This window comes from Pseudoliparis swirei, chromosome 17 (genome assembly GCF_029220125.1).
Source record: "Pseudoliparis swirei isolate HS2019 ecotype Mariana Trench chromosome 17, NWPU_hadal_v1, whole genome shotgun sequence".
In the NCBI taxonomy this organism is placed as follows: domain Eukaryota; kingdom Metazoa; phylum Chordata; class Actinopteri; order Perciformes; family Liparidae; genus Pseudoliparis; species Pseudoliparis swirei.
The window spans coordinates 21,620,798-21,640,820 of record NC_079404.1 but is presented as its reverse complement, the minus strand read 5'-3'; the positions used below and the strand labels follow the sequence as shown (position 1 = coordinate 21,640,820).

At 41.3% G+C, this 20,023-nt stretch overlaps 1 protein-coding gene across 2 annotated transcripts in view; it reads right to left on the bottom strand.

Annotated features, from left to right (window-relative positions):
• The window catches only part of atrnl1a (attractin-like 1a), a 239,394-nt gene that overhangs the window by 146,664 nt on the left and 72,707 nt on the right, over nucleotides 1–20,023 (bottom strand). For both annotated transcript variants that reach the window (XM_056435010.1, XM_056435011.1), the window contains exons 9-12: nucleotides 18,310–18,493; nucleotides 14,782–14,936; nucleotides 2,842–2,926; nucleotides 1,339–1,550 (exon numbers count right to left, since the gene is read on the bottom strand). In XM_056435010.1, coding sequence (XP_056290985.1) covers nucleotides 1,339–1,550; nucleotides 2,842–2,926; nucleotides 14,782–14,936; nucleotides 18,310–18,493 — 636 coding nt within the window. The remainder of the gene's footprint in view (nucleotides 1–1,338; nucleotides 1,551–2,841; nucleotides 2,927–14,781; nucleotides 14,937–18,309; nucleotides 18,494–20,023) is intronic.

Genomic DNA, 20,023 nt, shown 5'->3' with positions numbered 1-20,023 from the left:
TGTCTCTTCCTACGGGGATTAATTTCCTTTAAGAATGAAAACAACTGTTTCTTCTGGGTAGAGTTGGTTGGTAATGTTTCTGTGGGAAGGCACTTTATTGATTTATTATGTATTACTTATTTTAATCATGTGACCACACACTACATGCAGACTTGACGTTGACATTATTTTCAAAGTAAAGGTGATTTTTTTTTTTGTAAAAGGGCTGGAACATTAAAATAAAAAAACACCGTCCTGTTCCTTTAACCCTCCTGTTACCTTCAAATTTACAAACATATTTTACCCTTGGGGTCAATTTGACCCCAGCAATTAAAATTTCCAGAAAATTATTAGAATTAATATTGTTTCCCAAGTTTAAGTGTGAGGTACTTCATGTGTGTTTGTTGACTACCTAAACAGCCTTTTAAATAAATAAAAAAGTTGATATTTACCTTCGCATTGAAAATGCGGAAGGTTATGTTTTGATCGCCGTGTATTTATTTATTTATTTGTATGCGTGTTATTCGCATAACAAAGAAAGTTTTAAACCGAATCGCATGAAATTTGGTGGGATGATTGGTTATTATCCGGGGACCATTTGATTAGATTTTGGGATCAATCGGATCAAAGGTCAATGTCAAGGTCATGAAAAGGTCAAAATCTTCTTTTTACCATAGCACGGTCAATCTCTATCCAATTGGCATGCAACTAATGCCAAAATGTTCAAAATTCAATGCCCAATCTTGTGATATGCGAAGGTATGTGCTCTACCGAGTGCCCGTTCTAGTTCTTATATGTTTTACACACTGAAAAACAGCCTGGGGTCAAATTGACCCCAAAGAACACCGATGGGTACAAGTTGTGTACAGGACAAAAACATATCATCATGTGAATTTTAGGTTTTCCCAGTTGTCCCCAATAAATTAGGAAAAGTCAAGAAATATGAAGCAAAAAATAATGATGTCAATAACTTTTTTTGAGACGTAAAACATTAAACGGGGTCAATTTGACCCCAAAGGTAACAGGAGGGTTAAAGCAGTGAATCCATGTTGTTCCATTTAAAACTGACAGTTCAACCATTACTGTGGTTGTTGTTCTGATATAATCTGGCAGAGGGAGATGAAGGAGGATTAGGACTCGACCCAATTACTTCAAAATCAGGTCGTTGTTGCAGCGTTGACCTTCTGCTCCCATTCGTATGCTAACTGACAAACTTCAGATCCCAAATCCTCCGGAATAGTTATGAAAGAGTTGGTCTTTTGGGAGCAACACTGAGGCGGGACAGTGCCGAACAATTAAGGAAAAATTATGTTGACAGAAAAGTAACCGCAGGCCGAGGGTCAGCCGGGCGGTACCTACCGGGTCGCCCGGGGCAAAACGCTGCAGGGACACCGACATCGGGTGCCTTCGTCTCCCAGGGGACACACCCGCTTTTCACCCACCGGCAGCGGAGGCCCGGCCCGGCGGCGGCGCACAGGGCCGGGTTGGAAAAGGCCCGGCAGGACGGAGGGGTGTAGGTCAGCACGTCGTTCAGGAGGAGGCCGGAAAAACCTCCAAAGATGAACATGGAGCTGAAGAGACGAGACGGAGCGGATTACACAGAAAACCTGGACAGAGGTCACGGAGGTAGTCAAGAAAAGATGGCGGGGGAGGGGTGACACTTCAGTTTGAAGCCGGCTTTTTGAAGTTCAAAGCCGACTTTCTGCCGGGTGAATGGCGTTATACGGGTCAGAGCGTCATTTCGGAGTTGAGCAATAAGTCCCTCGACATCGTGATGGGACCCTTTGAGAAAATACTTTAAATTCAACTCAAAGTTTTGTTCAAATCACCCACAAAAAAAAGGCGCCCAGACCACATTGTAGGAGCTCGGAGAAACCTCTGAAATGTCTGGTTGTCTACATCTGGCCTCGAGGTTTAACCCTCCTGTTGCCTTAGGGTCAATTTGACCCCATTCAATGTTTAACCCTCCTGTTACCTTTATATTTACTGACATATTTTACCCTCGGGGTCAATTTGACCCCAGCAATTAAAACCTCCAGAAAATTATTAGAATTAATATTGTTTCCCAAGTTTAAGTGTGAGGTACTTTATGTTTGTTTGTTGACTACCTAAATAGCCCTTTAAATATATAAAAAAGTTGATATTTCTTATATGTTTGACACAGTGAAAAACAGCCTGGGGTCAAATTGACCCCAAAGAACACCGACATTAAACATTGAATGGGGTCAAATTGACCCGAAAGGTAACAGGAGGGTTAAAACACGAGAGGACAGCTGAAGAGTGAAAGGTCGCAGCCCTTATTTGGGGTTTCTTTTCTTTGTAAGTGGCGGTGTGGAGGGCCTGTGAATACAGAGAGTCACATTCTCCTCGGGATGGAATTAATTGGACCGGACAACTTTTTCTGATCAAATGAAACCGGGGCAACAAATACAGAAATACAGACTTTAAAAATGAGAATGGTACTTGTAAAGTTCTGGGGTTACAAAAAATGAAACACACTGTATCTATCCATAGATAATATAAAAGGAGGTTTTCTGAGTGTACGGTAAGAGCAACAGCCACTTAGAGGAGGTGTGGGGAGCTTCAGAGAAGTCAGCAGAGCGAGAAGTGACAAGAGAAGTGTAAACTAAACAACTACATTTAGCATCCAGATAAGGAGATCAATCCAAAACCAATCGACACCAACAGAACCACCACCCGACCAGAGGGGAAAGGCGGAGAAGAAGCTCCACCAAGACTCTCGGCGCGTCCAAGACGTGGAGGACGCCGCGGGAGGATTTTTATTTGCATATGTTTAATCGATTTTACCGAGATTCGAGCATCGCTTGATCGTGTTTTGAGCTAACGGAGGACGGCGCTCACCCGTTGCTGACCACGGCGGAGTGTCCATATCGGTTGGCTTCCCGGTGCAGCCCCGGCCTCGGGAGGACGGTCCACTCGTCGCAAGCTGAAGACACACACACACACACACACACACACACACACACACACACCAGAACGACGTCTTAGCTTTTGTGTGTGAAGGTCAAACGTCAAAGATAAACACTGCAAAATGCTGTAATTCACCACCGGTTTGTTCAGTGAGAGATAATATAATTAATTAATAATTAATACATTAATTATCTGATTTATATTAATTATCTGATTTTTTTACATTTTTAAATTTAATTTATATTAATTATCAGATTTATTTTATAATAATTTAGGATAAGAATATATAATATATAAGCATGTTTTGCTTCAACCTATACCTTTTTAGTCTCTCCGTTTAGTATATTATCTAGAATAATATTGTATTGTATTGCAATGATTTACTGAATAAAATATACACAACAACAAAATAACGCACTGCGGGGTGTTCCAATATCGGACGATAACAGTCAGTAGACCTAAAATCAGCCTTTAATGTATCCGTGCCCGTACCGTAGCATCAAAAAACCAAAACAAGTAGACACATTATCATCCTCCATCCTTTAAACGCCTTCTGGCTACTGCGGTCGAACCGACCGGTGACTAAACGGTCAGTTACTGTAGATAATAATACACATATAATGCACATTCTATCATGCAAGTATATAAAAAGCCCGTGTTACAGCTGGTGACCCGCGGTTCACCCCCGTCCCAAGGGACAAGCACTCGTTATCTTAACCTTTTCACGTTAAATGATGGCGTTATGGAGGAGATGGGGGGGTTAGATGACTTCATAAAGCACCGGGTATCATCATAAAGTACCTCTCTCTCTCTCTCTCTGATAATTGAAGCTATAAGCTGTGTGTATTTTAACAACTCTCTGATGTTTTTACCTTCCTGTGGGCGATGGCTGCCGTTTAGCCAGACGAGCCCTCCCAGAATGAACTAAATTTAAATTAAAGTAAATCGGAGAGTCGGGGACGCCAGGTTGCTAATGACCTCGTTCAGCGGCGTGCTAATTGGGGAGCGCTTGTTTTTTAATAGCCAGGGATGCGGGCAGAGGACATAGAGAGAGCGTAAATGGCAGGGGGGTGTCATCAATCGCAGGGGTTAAAGGTCAGTCGTACCTCCACGTCATACTCCTACGGGGACGCTTATGCTATCAAGCTAAACTGAAGCCTGGCTGTAGCTAGCCAAGTTTAGCTTTATTCCCCCCCCCCCCCCCCCCGCTGAGATTCACTTGGCTAGTGAAGAGATTAAATACTGAAGGTATCTTTCTTAAATTGGAGATATTTCCCATACTGCGCTGAGAAATGTGAAAATGAATTGATGTTTTGACTCATTATTGCTTCCGCTAGGCTAACAGGCTAGTTAGCGGCCGCTAGCTGCACTGAAGCTCCACGTGTTGGTCGTGTCGAGCTGTGCTCATCTTTTCATCTCACTCTCTCAAAGGAAAACTTTTTGTTTTCACCCCCAAAAATACTATTGATATTGAGCGACTATAAAGTTTTAAAGAAACTCATAATTCTTGTTGTTTTTCACACAATTTCTACCTCTTGTGCTTTTGTATTTTTGTGACTTTTAGTCATTTAAAAATTATTTCGAATAATTGTGGGATTTTTTTATTCATCCAAAAGTATTTTCCTGATTAATTTTCTTTCTGTGATGGTTTAATCTTTTGTATTATTATATATTTTCACAATTACAGAAAATTAAAAATACAGAAGTAGATTAAATAAAATAAATTATTTTAAAAATTAAATAGATGAGAGAAAAAAATCAAAAAGTTGGTGTGTGCTGGATTAATCTTACACTCTGTGGTCCACTTTCAGGCGGCTGAACTATTGTATGAAAGCTATTATAAATAAAGTTTTAACAAGTAACGCCTGCAGCACTATTCAAAGTCTGGAGATTCAAATCCGTGATCCTCTTGAGGAATCTATTTCTGGCTCGTGCGCTGTCGCTGATGTATTGTCAGCTAATATAACCTGCGAGGCCCTGAATGCAATTATCACCTGAGCTTAAAGGTGTGTGGCAGCGACACGGTGCTTTTAAAGACGTCTCCCTCCCGCCGCTTGACACCGCGAATAAGCTTCACCATGTTGAGAAGTCTCGCACGTCGAAGCCCCTTCAGACTTTCTCGAGATAGATCTCGAGTTTTCATTCCAACAGTCAATATTTGCTTTTTCTGAAATACGAACACAAACAGAAATATAATTGTGCCCCTGATGTCACCACACCGCAAAAATTCCGCTTCCAAAAACAAGGAAAACAAGTTTTAAAATGAGGGAATATTACTTGAAACTAGAATGGGCACTCGGTAGAGCGCATACCTTCACATATCACAAGATTGGGCATTGAATTATGAACATTTTGGCATTAGTTGCATGCCAATTGGATAAAAATTGACCGTGCTATGGTAAAAAGAAAATTTTAACCTTTTCATGACCTTGACCTTGACCTTTGACCCAATTGATCCCAAAATCTAATCAAATGGTCCCCGGATAATAACCAATCATCCCACCAAATTGCATGCCATTCGGTTTAATACTTTTTGAGTTATGCGAGGAACACGCATACAAATAAATAAATACACGGCGATCAAAACAGAACCTTCCGCATTTTCAATGCGAAGGTAATAAGCTGAGTTATCTGGCAACAGAACAGGAAAATTTGACTTGCCAAGATTTCTTAAAACAAGTAAAAGTATCTAGCCTTGAAGAACCCACAAAAATCTTAAAACTAGTAGACAGATGAAACAATTACAATGAAACAATTTAAGAATTATTCTCTATGTAGGAAAATGTGCTTAAATTCATTAAATGCAAGTACCATCATCTTAAGAGGCAACAATTTAATAGCGTTTTATTTTTTATAATTTTGAATTATAAAAAAATAAAATAATAATTGTTAATAGTGGTTTAAAAAAAATTACAAATAAATAACCAGAAAGAAATAAGAATACAATTTTAAACTATTGTCTGTTTTATTTTTTGTTTGTTTTCTGTACACTACTGCCTAATAGTCTTATTATTGCCTAATAGTCTTATTATTGCCTAATAGTCTTATTATTGCCATTTTTATGACAATTTCTAATATACTATAAGCCTAAATAAGTATATTTAATATGTTGAAATGTTTTAAATGTTATTTCACACAAGTTTCAAAAAGTGGCCCCAATTTCTTTTTAAATGCTCCTGGATTTCATTCCGTGGGGGAAAAAAAATTGCCCCCCCAAAAATATGTAAATGTCCTCCCGGCTTTAATCTTGTTTTCAAGAGCAGACGACATCGACGTGAATAACTTTAAGTGACTTTCAACATTGCGTGTTACATTTCTGTCTTTATGACATGTATATATTTAGTTTTTCTTGTTGTTGGGTGTTGATTTGTATCCCTAATGGCTTATGACGGAATACATTCCTCCACACCTGCAGAGGGAGCGTGGGGATCGGATCACGAGCGGCGGACCTGGAGACGCGTGGAACCTGAGCTCCGACTGAAGTCGAGCACGAGAGCAGAAACAACCAGAATAAATGAAACCCCTGGAACATAAATAGCGGTGTCGGCCCCCCTGGGGTCGTGTGGCGGCTCAGTCATCCATCTGTGAGTGTTGCACCTCCGTGTTCACCTCCACCCGTCTGATGGGAGCCGGAGAGCGTTTATGTTTTATTACGCTATCGTCTGTTAAATGTGGCTTCTGGGTTTTCGTTCAAGTGGATCGAGATCCCCGTTGTGATGAAGTGAGAGGAAGAAACACACCACCTGACCCACCTCCAACCAATGGAGGAGAGGTCCAGCTCTAAATTAAAAGACACACACACACACGGACTGTAATTTCCTCTCAGGATATGAGAGTCGGTGTTCATAGTGCATGGTGGGAGGGAGAGAGAGGACTCATGGGGCCAGATGGAAGCGGGAGGCTGATTGACAGTTTGATCTGATCGGCACTAATGGAGGACTTGATGGAGAGCGGGAGGAAGAGGAGGAGGAGGAGGAGGATTGAACAGCAGCCACTAACTCATCCTTCATTATCACGGCTCCCAACATCTTCCAAACAAAGTCCCAGCCCGCTCTGGTGTGTATGTACGTGTGTATGTATGTGTGTGTATGTGTGCGTCTGTGTGTGTCTGTGTGCGTGTTTGTATGTGTGTGTGTCTCTGTGTCTGTGTGTGTATGTATGTGTGTGTATGTGTGCGTCTGTGTGTGTGTCTGTCTGTGTATGTGTCTGTATGTGTGTCTGTCTGTCTGTGTGCGTGTTTGTATGTGTGTGTGTGTCTCTGTGTCTGTCTGTGTGTGTGTGTGTGTGTGTGCATGTGTGTGTCTGTCTGTCTGTCTGTGTGTGTGTGTGTGTGCATGTGTGTGTCTGTCTGTCTGTGTGTGTGTTTGTATGTCTGTCTGTGTATCTGTCTGTGTGTGTGTGTCCATGTGTGTGTCTGTCTGTCTGTCTGTGTGCGTGTTTGTATGTGTGTGTGTCTCTGTGTCTGTCTGTGTGTGTGTGTGTGTGTGTGCATGTGTGTGTCTGTCTGTGTGCGTGTTTGTGTGTGCATGTGTGTGTCTGTCTGTGTGCGTGTTTGTGAGTGTGTGTGTGTGTGTGTCTCTGTGGCTGTCTGTGTGTGTATGTGTGTGTGTGTCTCTGTGTGTGTGTGTGTTTGTATGTGTGTGTATGTCTGTCTCTGTCTGTGTGTGTGTGTGTGTATATCTCTGTCTCTGTGTGTGTGTGTGTGTCTGTCTCTGTGTGTGTCTGTCTGTGTGTGTGTGTGTGTGTGTGTGTGCGCCCGTGGTGTGTCAACTTGGAGAGGACCGTGTTTTTAATCAGAGTTCATTTCCCGCCTCCTCCACCTCCCCCAAATCTAATTAGACGTGCGAGGGTGGCAGGGTTGAGGTGTGTGTGTGTGTGTGTGTGTGTGTGTGTGTGTGTGTGTGTGTGTGTTTCTGTGTGTGGGGTTGAGAGAGGGAGAATTAAATCCAAATGAAAAGTGCCTCCCGTGTCGACCCGACTCTAATGCTCCGGCAGCGGGAGAGAAGCTAACGCCGCGGCGGCGTCCTGGAGGAAGGCGCCGCAAAACAAAAACAAATTAGCGGCGGGAGAGAAAAGCTGGCGGTGAGGAGCCGGTGAAGCTTCCACAGGTGGAACTAAGTATCCAAGGGCAGAGGAGAGGGAAGTAGAAATGGGCGGGACAAACGGCAACAAAAAATCACAAAATATTGTGTTTTAAACGGAGTGACGTCAAGTTTAAATTCCCCCCAGAGAACAGGAGAAAGGACCCGTCTATTTCCTGGAGAGGAATATGTACGTATATTTAGTAGGCTAGCAAAGCAATATATTTTTTTTTAACTAAATGTGTCTGTAATTGAACATTAAAGGTAAATTAGACTTTAACAACCTTCTGTTACTACAAATCATAAAACAGCTGCGTCTGGACCGAGGGAAGTACCAAATATATAATATCAGCATTTAACAAGTAAACTAAATGTTTGTGACAGATCCATCATAAAAACATTTACACGGTGAGAAAGTGCATCTCAATTAATGTGCTACCTCCCACACACACACACACACACACACACACACACAAACACAAAAAGACCCCCCCCCCCCTTCCAAAAGCAACAGGACATAATTTATCTTTTAATGACTAAATAATGCAACACAAAAAAGGGGGAAATTATCTCAGCAATGTTGTTTTTGTCATGCCGATAATTTATAATAATTTTAAAAAGCAATCCGCCGAGTGAGCCACTTTTTACTCATTACTTTTTTCATATTTATTTAGAAAACACACCTTTAATGACGCCCGTCTACATATATAATGCGGTGCACCAGTACGTATAGTGCATTGTGTGGGGCCCTCAGGAACAATAAACACAATATCACAAACTGGACGTTGACCCCCCCCCCCCAATATGTTCATGTATTTCTTATTTTTATTGATTGTTAATTGTTTCATTTATTCTCCTGGTATGTGTGTATCTGCAATTGTGTGAATGGTTAGGATGAGCAAAGCTCATACAGGCACTGAGGTCAGCTCAGGGGTCCTTCAGGAAGAAAGCGAGGGAAAACGCTACGCTAGTAATGAGCTAGTGACAGACCAACGGCCTGCAGCCTGCGGCGGAGCTGCTGAGTGTGACGTGTTTCTGCTCTCAGGTGGGAAAAAGGGATAAACTGTATAAAAGTAGCGACGTGGATCATCACCGTCAGTCATCCGAATATGTAATACGTGAATGTGAATGTATGTTGCGCAAATGTAATGTTATGATGTGTCGATGGGGATATATACAGGACTGTCTCAGAAAATTAGAATATTGTGATGAAGTTCTTTATTTTCTGTAATGCAATTAAAAAAACAAAAATGTCATGCATTCTGGATTCATTACAAATCAACTGAAATATTGCAAGCCTTTTATTCTTTTAATATTGCTGATTATGGCTTACAGCTTAAGAAAACTCAAATATCCTATCTCTAAATATTAGAATATCATGAAAAAGTATACTAGTAGGGTATTAAACAAATCACTTGAATTGTCTAATTAACTCGAAACACCTGCAAGGGTTTCCTGAGCCTTGACAAACACTCAGCTGTTAGAAATCTTTTTTTACTTGGTCTGAGGAAATATTAAAATTTTATGAGATAGGATTTTAGAGTTTTCTTAAGCTGTAAGCCATAATCAGCAATATTAAAAGAATAAAAGGCTTGCAATATTTCAGTTGATTTGTAATGAATCCAGAATGCATGACATTTTTGTTTTTTTAATTGCATTACAGAAAATAAAGAACTTTATCACAATATTCTAATTTTCTGAGACAGTCCTGTATATATACAAAAAACTGTATATATATATATATAAAAATACATTGCATTTTTAAAAATATATATAAATATATACAAAAAACTGCAAATGTATATATTGCAGTATTTGTGTATATATATAAATACATTGTATTTTAAAAAATATATATACAAAAAACTGCAAATGTATATATATATATAAATACATTGCAGTTTTATATATATATATACAAAAAACTGCAAATGTATATATATATAAATACATTGCAGTTTTGTATATATATATATAAAAATTGCTGTTTTCTGTATATATATATAAATATAAATATATACAAAAAACTGCAAATATATATATATATATAAACATAAATCAGAGTTGAGCTATTTCTGCAGCTTTTTAAATCCCAACCCGAGGTCAAATGACTTTTCTCGTGACGGAGCGCATCACCTAACTTTGGAAAAAAGATACGTAACTGATTAAGCTCCTCCTCCTCCTCCTCCTCCTCCTCCTCTCTCCACGCGTACACATCCATCTCGCCAGGGTGAATGAAGTAGTGAGAGTGATAGTAGAAGCAGATCTGTTCTATGTATATGTGGAAGAAAGACGCTACGCCAGTAATTAGCCAGTTATATAAACCAGTTATCAAACCATCATATGTGTCCAAGTGTGCAACAATTATAATACTTAAAACTTATAATGAGTCATAACAATAATCAATTAACAATAATAATAATAAACATATTATAAAGTATTGTATAAATATGTGTGAGGTCAAGTGTCATAACACTTCATAATTGTGTATTTTTAGATTATTTTTTCAAGTGTTCCAATCAATGTAAGAATGCATTATAATGTGATTATAAGTTACTTAAAGTGAACATTGTTAATGTTAAGTAAATAATTATTTGATCTTAGTAAACAATTAATGCAAAAAAAATAGTTTTTTAGTAAATTAATTATTTAGTAATTTAATTACATTTACTTAAAGTATCCAATGACCACTTCCAGTAACTTAAACATCACATTAGTGATTATATTAATAAAATGATGATTCAAAATGATAGATATTAAATATTACAGCGATGGGATCCTCAGGCTGAGATCTTAGTTTATAAAGTGGTGAAGCTGATTGTTATGAAACATAATCAATAAGAACGAGTGTTACGAGTAGAAGGATCAATATGAACACGAACAAACAGTAAACACAGTAAACAGTAAACACAGTAAACATGTTCCCTGAACACACCATCTCACTGACTCCTCTCCCCCTTCAGCTGCTTCCTGTTGTCTTTTCCCTGTGCAACCATCACTCCTTCCTTCCCTCCCTCTCTCCCTCCTTCCTTCCTTTCTTCTCTCTCCCTCTGCCTCTCCCTCACTGCTTGCTTTCCCTCCCTCTCTCCCTATTTCCTTTCTTCCTTCTCGCCCTCACTCTCTCCTTCCTTCCCTCCCTATCTCTCTCCCTCCCTTTCTCCTTCTTTCCCTCTGCCTTTCTCCCACCTTCCTTCCTTCCCTCTTGCCCGTTCTCCCTCCCTATCTCCCTTTCCTTTCTTCCTTCCTTCTCGCCCACTCTCCCTCCTTCCTTCCTTCATTCCTTCTCTCTCCCTCTTTCCTTTCTACCTTCCCTCTGCCTCTCTCTCTCTCTCTCCCTCCCTCCCTGCTTGCGTTCCCTCCCTCTCTCTTTCTCTCTTTCCTTTCTTCCTTCTCGCCCTCACTCTCCCTCCTTCCTTCCTTCCTCCCTTCTCTCTCCCTTTCCTTTCTTCCTTCCCTCTGCCTCTCTCTCCCTCCCTGCCTGCGTTCCCTCCCTCTCTCCTTCCTTCCTTCCCTCTGCCTCTCACCCTGCCTCCCACCTTCCTTCCCTCTTTCTCCCTCCCTCCCTCTCTCTTTCCTTTCTTCCTTCCTTCTCGCCCACTCTCCCTCCTTCCTTCCTTCCTTCCCTCTGCCTCTCTCTCCCTCCTTCCTTCCCTCCCTCCTTCCTTCTCCCTCTCTCTCTTTCCCTCTCTGGTGAAGTAAAGAGGTGGATGGTGGACGATAAAGTCTTGCAGATGCACAGATATGAGGAGCAATGAATAATTGATGATATTTATGTGTTTGCGCAGAGCTGAGGGACATGCGGCTACACACACACACACACACACACACAGAGACACACACACACACACAGACACACACACACACACACAGACTATGGAGGTGAGAGGAAGAGGAAAAGAAGGAAAGTTGTCAACACTCGCTCAACTTCCTGAACTCTGTAAACAAAACAACAAACTGTTGATTCCCTTACTTTTCGTCCTCATGTTTATTACCTGTTTATTCCTTTGTTGTTTTTAGTCATTCCTAAGTGGGGCTTTTCCTTCTCTCTCCCTAAATCCCTCCTTCATTTACTCTTCATTACTCTCCCGCTCTCGTCTTTCTTCTTATTGCTTCTTCACATTCACAGACTTATCTCACCCAATCATCCTCTCTGGCATTTGATCTCATCGTAGACGGCATGTCGGGAGATAGAAGAGCAGTGAGGGGGAGGGGCCGACGGACTGGGAGGAGCATGACGACAGACAGAACTCATTCATAAAAAACATATATCTTCATGAAAATTTGATTTCTTTCATTGTTTTTTTACACCTATTTTTGCAGTTTTTGCATATATATATATATATGTATTGCAGTTTTTTGTATATATATATATATACATTTATATGTATACTGCTGTTTATATATATATATATATTGCAGTTTTTGTGAATATATATATATATAGCAGTTTTTGTATATATATAAATATAAATATTTACAAAAAACTGCAAATATATATATATATATATATTGCAGTTTTTTGTATAAATATATATATATATATATATATATACAAAAACTACAAAAGTAAGTTTAAAAAAATTTAATTTATATAAATGTATATATAAATAAACATAAATCAGAGTTCAGCTATTTCTGCAGCTTTTTAAATCCCAACCCGAGGTGAAGTGAGTTTCCTCGTGACGGAGCGCATCACCTAACTTTGGAAAAAAGATACCTCGAGTTAAGTTCATTAAAGAACGTAACTGATTAAGCTCCTCCTCCTCCTCCTACAGCACCTTTCTCCACGGGTACACATCCATCTCTTCATCCTCTCCCTCCATGTTAATCTACACGCTTCCTGTTGTTTCTCCCCGTCGGTGTAATCCCTCTCTTCCCCGTCATCCCTCTCTTCCCCGTCATCCCTCTCTTCCCCGTCCCCGTGCCATCTGCTCCACGGTGCCACCGGGTAGCCTGTAATGGGATCCTTAATCATCCGCCCTCCCCGCCACCTCTGTATCCTCACACTGCGGTAAGAAATGGAGGAGGAAGAAAAGCACTGCGGATGACGAAGAGGAGCTGATCAGATGTGGAAAGATTCATCCCAACCAAAATACACGTGCAGAAGAGGGCTACCCGATATATCAATATTAAATCAATATCATGATATGAGCCTTAGATGTTGGATATTATTCTGCATCAGGTTTTTTTAATGGTTTTAAAAGCTGCATTACAGGAAAGTTATGCAATTATTATTGTTCTCACCAGACGGTTTAAGCCATTTAGTCAATATGTCCACATAACTATTGATTATTATTTTATTTTTTTATTGCACAATATTAATATAAACATGTAGACAAAAAATGATATATATATATATAAAATATAAAATAATATAATATGATATACAAATAGTAAATTTTTTTTTTTTTTTTTTTGTCCAGCTTCTAAAGTAAAATGGTAAATATGGTGAATATATTGAAAACATAACAAATATTTTAAAAATGCAGAGACCCGCAGTCACAAGATCAGCCGAGTCCCCCCCCCCACTGTTCCAAACACCTCCCTCCTCCGTTTGTCGCCACACTCGCAGCAGAATGAAGCGCCCCCCTTTCGTAGAGGTGTGGCGTTTGAATACAGCTGGGAACCTCGGGACGAACCAGCTCTCTCTCTAACACACACACACACACACACACACACACTGCTGGAACTCTTTCACATCAGCAACTCTAAATCTCAGGATTTATTTTGGGGTTTTACCCCTGAGGTTTACGAGCTGCTCGTCTCTATAAATAAACACAATATAATGAAATGAACATGTCCACCGTAGACACCGGTGTGTTTATGGACCTAAACACAATGTATTCACTTTAATGTTGTTCATGTTGACATTATTAAATGTCCATCTCAGGGAATGTGCCGGTACATTTGTCTCCCATGACGACCACATGGGAGGCCAACGCCAAGTGGGCGGGGCATGATGGAAGCTTGGAGATTAGAGGTAATTGGAGGATTTATTTTGCAACCCACACGTCCCTCTAAGTTGGTTTGGGATGGGATTCAATATGCAGGGTTCACACACATGTTGACCAAGGACTTTCCAGGACTTTAAACCAAATTTCCATGACAAAACATTTTATAAAATCTCGGGGTAGACAATTTTTTTTCACGAAAATGTCGTATTTAAACAAACAATGAGAATACCAAAGCATACGGTTTATAACCTTAAATGACACAGATGAATGAGAGGCAATAGTTTGATTAAAAGAAAAACATGTATATTTATAAAAATAATAAAATTATTAACAGAAATAGCTTTTCATTCCAAATGTTATAGAAATAAAGAAATATGTAATTATAAATAATATAAAGCCATCAAAACACCAAAAATATATATTTTTCCAATTTTAGGTCAATCGGTGAGATTTTAATTGATGTATCGGATGTGGGGGGGGGATTCTTTTTATTATTTAAAGGGCTATTTAGGTAGTCAACAATCATAAAGTGCCTGACACTTAAACTTGGGAAACAATATTAATTGTACTAATTCTCTGGAGGGTCAAATTGACCCCAAAAGGTAAAAGATGTAAGAACATTTGAAAGTAACATGAGGTTAAAAGTATGACAGCGTATGGATGCTAATATTTTGAGCGTCATTCTAATAAAAACAAGTTAATTATTTTTAAACTCGGCGTAAATGAACATGTGAATATAACAAATGTCCAAGACTTTTCCAAAACTTTAGGGATTTAAGTTTTTTCAAGGATTTGAAAGTAAAGTGGCGTTCAGGGCCCCGAGCGCTCGTTCTTACCGATGTCGTACGCCAGGAAGTCGGCGGAGAAGCACTTGGCCCCGTTGCTAAGCGACGTGTCGTTGTGAGTGTTTCCCCCGAACACGAGCACCGTGCCGCTCAGCAGCGCCGCCGAGTGGAGGTACCGCGCTACGCCGCTCTCCTGGAGGATCAGCCTGCACACGCACGCACACACACACACACACACACACACACACACACACACACACACACACACACACACACACACACACACACACACACACACACACACACACACACACACACACACACACACACACACACACACACACACACACACACACATACTGAAACTCAGCAAAGTAAAACATTTTAGTGTTAATTTGTCAGAGTGTGTGTGTGTGTGTGTGTGTGTGTAGGTGTGTGTGTGTGTGTGTGTGTGTCTGGTGCCACGTTATTGATGGCGTCTCGATATGTGACCTGTGCCCTTCATACCAACTGTTCTTTCATGGCAGCAGTATGCGTGTGCACACACAGACACACACAGACACACACAGACACACACACACACAGACACACACACCATTGTGGGAGGTCCTCGGCTGCAGCGGGGGACCCCCAGACCGTTGCGACCCGCCTGTCTTCGAGGTCAAAGGTCGCGTATTGGAGACCAACTGCGGTGGCTTCTTCAATTACTGCAGCAACTACGACTTTCCACCAGAGAGACGTTGATGGATTGGATTGTTCTTCAAAAGGGAAACACGCGGAGAACCGAGTCTGGGAGAACCGAGTCGGGGAGAAGAGACGCTCGTCGTTTGTGTTTCAACAAACACGACCACAAAGTCAAAAGAGGAACTTTCACCTGCCACACAGAACCATGAAGGTTCCATCTGGAACCGCACTTGGTTCTTCAGAGTGATGCCAAAGAAGAACCATTTCTGGTTCCACGAGGAACCTTTTTAAACCAGGGTTCTTTAAAGAACCATTTCCTAAAATAGTTCTTCAAAGAACCTATAAAGGTGTCTCAAAGAACCTTAAAACATGGTTCTTTAAGGAACCATTCCTGGTTCCACAGAGAACCTTTCAAACCAGGGTTCTTTAAAGAACCATTTCCTAAAATAGTTCTTCAAAGAACCTATAAAGGTGTCTCAAAGAACCTTAAAACATGGTTCTTTAAGGAACCCTTCCTGGTTCCACAGAGAACCTTTCAAACCAGGGTTCTTTAAAGAACCTATAATGGTGTCTCAAAGAACATTTAAAAATGGTTATTTAAGGCACCATTTCTGGTTCCACGAGGAACCTTTCAAACCAGGGTTCTTTAATTAAAGAACCAATTCCTTAAAGAGTTCCTCAAATAACCTATAAAGGTGTCTCAAAGAACATTTAAAAATGGTTCTTTAAGGCACCATTTCTGGTTCCACGAGGAACCTTTCAAACCAGGGTTCTTTAAAGAACCATTTCCTTTGAGAGTTCTTCAAAGAACCTATAAAAGTGTCTCAAATGAGAAAAAAAAAGGTTCTCCAGTAGGTGATGGTTCTTCGTAGAACCACAAAGCCTTTTAAAGAACCCTCATTGTTCCGCGTGCGGTCTGGAAACAGCTCCATTGTGAGGGAAGAGTCTCCATATTAAGATCATCTCATTATTATTAGATTATCGGCTTCTCATAGTTTCTCCGGATGTTTTCCGACTCGCCCTCCGAGCCTCGATGGGATTCAAACCATCGACCACAGAACACAGACGAGCCGGACGGAGCAACTGGAATGGCGGTCTGGGAATTTTGAAGAGTCCCCCCCCCCCCCCCCCCCGGCTCCGATGACCAAATTCCACGTGGAAAGTGAGAGCCGTGGGGTGAGACAGTGAGGGGGGGGGGGCACCTGTCGGGTCTGTCTACTCTCACCCCGGGGCCCCTCTTCCTGACGCGAGCATCTCTTACCGTCTTTACGAGGTCGCAATCCATGACAATATATATTTTTTAAACACAATCACAAGTTTTATTTCTTTCTTTCTTTCTTTTGTTGTCAATCTCATGCATTTTTCATTTTATGTTTGTAATTTAGGCTTCAAATAAGCCCGGTGGGCTTTCTGTCTCCTGCACTGTGATGTGAATTTATCTTTGTTGTGATTATTTGTATTTTATTGTTTGAATTGTGCAAAATAAAAATAAAAATATATATTTCATCCATTATTAATGATCATTTCAGGTTTGTTTGTTTGCTGCATTGTTCCCCGAGAAAACAACAACAACAACTCCGGGTTAGTGTCCACACTGCAGAAGGATCTGCCCACAATGCACCCTGCCTGAGCCCCGGTGCATCATGGGATTTGTTACGGCCAAATACACTCATCGCCACACACACACACACACACACACACAAAGTATAACAACAACTTTTTAAAAGGTCTGCATGTGTGTATCTACATGTGTGTATCTACATGTGTGTGTCTGCATGTGTGTATCTACATGTGTGTATCTACATGTGTGTATCTGCATGTGTGTATCTACATGTGTGTATCTACATGTGTGTATCTGCACGTGTGTATCTGCATGTGTGTGTCTGCATGTGTGTATCTGCATGTGTGTATCTACATGTGTGTATCTACATGTGTGTATCTACATGTGTGTGTCTTCATGTGTGTATCTGCATGTGTGTATCTGCATGTGTGTATCTACATGTGTGTATCTACATGTGTGTATCTACATGTATGTGTATGCATGTGTGTATCTACATGTGTGTATCTACATGTGTGTATCTGCATGTGTGTATCTACATGTGTGTGTATGCATGTGTGTATCTACATGTGTGTGTATGCATGTGTGTATCTACATGTATGTGTATGCATGTGTGTATCTACATGTGTGTATCTACATGTGTGTATCTACATGTGTGTATCTACATGTGTGTATCTGCATGTGTGTATCTACATGTGTGTGTATGCATGTGTGTATCTACATGTGTGTATCTACATGTGTGTGTATGCATGTGTGTATCTACATGTATGTGTATGCATGTGTGTATCTACATGTGTGTATCTGCATGTTTGTATCTACATGTGTGTATCTACATGTGTATATCTACATGTGTATATCTACATGTGTGTATCTACATGTGTGTATCTGCATGTGTGTATCTACATGTGTGTATCTGCATGTTTGTATCTACATGTGTGTATCTACATGTGTATATCTACATGTGTGTATCTACATGTGTATATCTACATGTGTGTATCTACATGTGTGTATCTACATGTGTGTGTCTTCATGTTTGTATCTACATGTTTGTATCTACATGTGTGTATCTACATGTGTGTATCTGCGTGTGTGTGTCTTCATGTGTGTATCTACATGTGTGTATCTACATGTGTGTGTATCTACATGTGTGTATCTACATGTGTGTATCTACATGTGTGTATCTGCATGTTTGTATCTACATGTGTGTATCTACATGCGTGTATCTACATGTGTGTATCTACATGTGTGTGTCTTCATGTGTGTGTCTCAACTGTCCACGCGAGCACAGACCCGGTGCCCAGAATGCCCCGGTGCATCATGGGAGTGGCGCCCCTCACCAGGTTCTGGAGTGCACGTGGTAGCGGTACATGTGGTCCACCAGGCCGTACTTGTTGCCGCCGAGCGCCTTGTGTCCCCCGTGGAGGAACACGCAGCCGGCCGCCTCGTCGTACACGCTGCTGTGGCCGTAGCCGCCCTGGACCACGGCGCCCTCGGCCGGCACCACCTGCCACGAGTCGGACCCTGAGGAGCACAGAGAGGTCCGGTCACTGGAGTCAAAGAATAGGATTTGTTTTTTTTAAAGTTTCGATGATTTTTAAAAACAAACAAAAAAGCACATTTCATTCAGCTGGTGAGGGAAGTGAGCCAAACGGTAAGAGAAGAGGGAATTTAGACTTTATTGAATTTAAGAGCCCCCCCCCCCTCCCCTCCTTTCATTAGACCAGGGTGACGCGTATGCCGATGAATTCCGGTGCATTGAAAATGTTATTAAAAACAAGAAGCAGGGATTACATCATCCGAGCGGGCTCCCAATAAAGAAGACGACGCACAACACACCACAAACAAAGCCTGAAGGGAGGAGGAGAAGAAGGAGACACACACACACACGTACAGAGAAACTGAGACATTAAGTCTGAAAATGAACTAGAAAGTAAAAACTCTTCCTTATTAGTTTTTATTTTTTTGACTTCAAATGCAATCGGCATCAAGATTCATCACCAACATGAAGCCACCGGCGGGCGGCGGATATTATTTAGACTGTGACACCGAAATATCTGAACACCCATCGGACAAGCGTTCATCGTGATGCATGTGAAATGAGTCAGACTCAAGATCACCATCATCATCATCATCATCTTCACCATCATCATCTCATTTTTTTTAAAATTGCGTTCCGAAATCGCAGGATCAGAATCGCAGAAAGGGGCGTGGCCTATGGTTCAATTTATTAAAGAGGCCGGGAAAAAAATAATTTTCTTCACATTCAATTCAATTCAGTTTATTTGTATAGCCCAATTTCACAAATTACAAATTTGTCTCGGAGTGCTTTACAATCTGTACACATAGACATCCCTGCCCCAAAACCTCACATCGGACCAGGAAAAACTCCCAAATAACCCTTCAGGGGGAAAAAAAGGGAAGAAACCTGCAGGAGAGCAACAGAGGAGGATCCCTCTCCTAGGATGGACAGATGCAATAGATGTAATGTGTACAGAAGGACAGATTTAGAGTTAAAATACATTCAATGAATATGACAGCTGCACCTCCAGTCACCAGTCCGTCAAGCTCCTAAAGTTCGCGGATGACACCACCCTCATTGGACTCATCTCTGGTGGGGACGAGACCGCCTACAGGTGGGAGACTGACCACCTGGTGACCTGGTGCAGCCAGAACAACCTGGAGCTCAACGCTCTAAAGACAGTGGAGATGGTTGTGGATTTCAGGAGGAATGCAGCCCCACCCGCCCCTCTCATCCTGTGTGACTCCCCCGTCGACGCTGTGGAGTCCATCCGCTTCCTGGGCTCCATCATCTCCCAGGACCTCAAGTGGGAGCTGAACATCCGCTCCATCACCAAGAAGGCCCAGCAGAGGATGTTCTTCCTGAGGCAGCTGAGGAAATTCAACCTGCCAGGGAGAATGATGGTACAATTCTACACGGCCATCGTTGAGTCCATCATCTGCTCCTCCATCACCGTCTGGCACCCTGCAGCCACAGCCAAAGACAAGCGCAGGCTGCAGAGCATCATCCGCTCGGCCGAGAGGGTTATCGGT